Source organism: Aureococcus anophagefferens (assembly GCF_000186865.1).
Source record: "Aureococcus anophagefferens unplaced genomic scaffold AURANscaffold_55, whole genome shotgun sequence".
In the NCBI taxonomy this organism is placed as follows: Eukaryota; class Pelagophyceae; order Pelagomonadales; family Pelagomonadaceae; genus Aureococcus; species Aureococcus anophagefferens.
In genome coordinates, this window is record NW_008705608.1 from 124,364 (window position 1) to 127,464 (window position 3,101).

Here is a 3,101-nt window from a genome sequence, read left to right on the forward strand (position 1 = left end):
TCCGCAGGTGCTCGTCGCGCGGCGCCGCCGTCGGCGCGGCGTCGTCGCGCGTCGCGCCGCCGAAGCGGTCGAAGAAGGCCGTCGTCGAGAGGCGCGCGTCGTCGCGCGGCGCTGCCTCCTTCGCCTCCGGCGGCGGCCGCGCCTCGGCGACGGTCCGCCGCGCGGGCGCCTCGGCGACAATCCGCCGCGCGGGCGCCTCGGCGACGGTCCGCCGCGCGGGCGCCGGCGCGGGGCCGGGCGCCGGCGCCTCGTCGTCCGGCGGGAACGCCTCGGGCGCGTCGCGGGCGCCGGGCGTCGCGCCGCCGCGCCGCGGCGGCGGCGCCTCGGGCGGCTCCGCCGCGGCCTCCTCGACGAAGTCGTGGAAGTCGTCCTCGTAGTCGTCCTTCTTCGCCGGCGCCGCGGGGACGGCCGCCTCGTCGCGCTTCGGCGCCGCGGCGTTCGCCGGCGGCGCGGCGTTCTCGTCGGCTTCGTCGTCCGCGAGCGCGACGGACCACACGGAAACAAAGTTCATGGCGCAGCAGGCGGCGACGGCGCGGTGCGACGCCGCGCGCACGAGCTGCAGCCCGTCCCAGGCCCCGCGGTCCTCGCTCTCGAGGCACCGGAGCTTGGGCGCGTCCCAGGCCCACTGCTTCGCGCCGTGGTCGGTCGCGCAGACGACGGACTTGCCCGACCGGGAGAAGCAGAGCGCTTTGGCGTTGGCGGTCTCCGGCGGCGTGCAGGCGAGCTCGCTCCAGGTCTCCAGGTCGAAGAGGCGCGCGCGCCGGTCGGAGCACGCGGCGGCCAGCACGAACTCGAAGGGCGAGAACTCGAGCCTCGTCGCGCGGCAGGTGCCCGACTTCTCATTCGCGGCGAAGGAGCGCAGCAGCTTCCCCGCCGTCAGGTCCCAGAGCCGGACGAGCCCGTCGCGCCGGCTCGCCGACGCGATCCAGCGGCCGTCGGGCGAGAACTTGAGCGAGTCGACCTCGCCGCCGTGGCCCTTGTACGTCTGGATGCAGGACTTCTTCCGCGCGTCCCAGACGCGCACGGCCTCGTCGGCGCCGCCGGACGCGAGGAAGTCGCCGAAGGGGTGCGTGTGGCAGCAGAGCACCTCGTTGCGGTGGCCGTTGAGCGCGCGCGCGCACCGGCCCTCGGTCAAGTCGTAGAGCCGGACGCTGCCGCCCTGCGCGCCGCTCACGAGCGTGTTCTCCGCGTCGTCGAAGCACAGGCAGCTGATCGGCGACGAGTTGCCGCCCAGGCTCCAGACGTTCTGCGCGCCCGGGTCGCCGGGCCGCAGGCGCCAGACGTTGGCGCGCTTGTCCTCGCCGCCGGAGGCGAGCACCTGGTGGCTCCGCGGGCCCAAAGCGACGCAGGTGACGACGGCCGGCGACGCGACCCACTCGTGGAGCTTCGCCGCGCCCATGGCGGGGTGCGCGGCGCGGGCGCCGACTCCCGCTGCGACGGTTCGCCGCGGTTTATGAGACGCGACGGAGACGGGCAGATGAGCCGGGCTGCCTCTGCTTGAGCCTCAAGTTGAGGGCAACGCTGGCTGCGAGTCGAGTGCTGCAGCAGCCACGAGGCCGCGGTCTGGGCCGCTCTCACGCGACGCCAACGCGCCATGGCCGCCCTGGCCCTCGACCCGTCCTGGGCGTCGGACCTCGCGTCGGACGTCTGGCCGCGCGACGGCGCGCCGGCGCACCGCATCTTCGTCGCCGGCGCCGCGTCGCACGCCGGCAAGTCCACGGTGTGCCTGGGCCTGCTCAGCGCCCTCGCCGAGCGCTGGGGCGCCGGGAGCGTCGCCTACATCAAGCCGGCGACCCAGGACGAGCGGCTCGACGGCGTCGCGCGCTGGTGCGACGCCCGCGGCGTCGCGCGCGTCGCCGGCGCGGACTGCCCGCTCGTCTACTACGCCGGCTTCACGCGCGCGTCCGCGTGCGAATCGACGATTCAACCCGACCTCCATGCGCGCGTAGTCGAATAGTTGACACGCGTCCTTCGGCCGTGCTTCGAGAACTCGATGAGAGTCATCGATTCGTCCGAAAATCAGCCGAATCGACTTCGATGTGCGACCGAGCTCGTTTGGCCCCGACGTCCCGGCTCACCGGTCGATTGGCACGCAGGCGCGCGTTCCTCGACGGGCGCGCGGGGACGTCCGAGGACTGGCTCGACCGCTGCGAGCGCGCCGCGGCGCGCGTCGCCGCGGGCAAGAAGTTCCTCGTCGTCGACGGCGTCGGCTTCCCCGCGGTCGGGAGCATCTGCGGGACGTCGAACGCGGCCGTCGCCGCGCGGCTCCGCGCGCCCGTCGTCGTCGTCGCCAAGAGCGGCGTCGGCGGCGCCGTCGACGCCGTGGACCTCGCGGCGACCTACTTCGAGCACGCCGGCGTGCCCGTCCTCGGCTGCGTGTTGAACAACGCGCCCGCGGAGGGGTTCTACGCGCGCGACGCGGTCCTCGGCCCGCTGTCCGCGCACTTCGCGACGTCGCGGCTGGCGCTCTACGGCGTCGCGCCCGTCTCCGACGCCCTCGCGGGCCTCCGCGACGCCGCGGCGACGGACGCGGGCGTCGACGCGGACGCGGGCGCGGCGCACGTCCGGAAGCACGTCGACGTCGACCGCGCGCTCGCGGACGCGGCGCGCGACCCCTGGAACGCGAAGCGGCGGCCGGCGGCGCCCGCGGACGCCGCGCCGCCCGCGGACGCCGCGGGCCTCCGCGCCGCGATCCAGGCGACGGCCGCGAAGGCGGGCGCGGCGACGGCGCCGGGCAAGTGATGCGCGAAGTAGCCCGCGCGACGAGCGCCCGGCCGGCCCCCACCCATGACGGCCCCGCGGCGGCACCGCGCGCGTTCTCGTGCGCGGCGCCCGGGGCCCGACCAGCGAGGTTAAGCCTGACCTGAGTAGACCACGCCCCTCCCCTGCGGAGAGAGACGTGCGAGAAGCTACCAGGATAGCTTAGGCTACGCTCGAGCCAACCCAGGCCGGGGGGTCCGCAGGCGTCAGCGCTGGCGAGAATCGTTCAACGCCTGGCCATCTTTTCGACCTTCCACGCTCACCGCACACTCGCCACGCGTCATACTCACACCTCGTACCTCTCTCGTAGCCTCCCGGCGTCCCAAACAAGTCCCCCCCCC

General features: G+C 75.1%; 1 protein-coding gene across 1 annotated transcript; it reads right to left on the reverse strand.

The window, feature by feature from the left end:
* Positions 1–661: 661 nt before the first annotated feature.
* Positions 662–1,399, reverse strand: AURANDRAFT_33836 (hypothetical protein; the record flags this gene model as incomplete). The annotated part of the gene is made up of 1 exon (XM_009043481.1): positions 662–1,399. A coding segment is annotated over one exon (738 nt), but the record flags the coding sequence as incomplete, so codon positions are not given.
* Between the last annotated feature and the right edge of the window lie 1,702 nt (positions 1,400–3,101).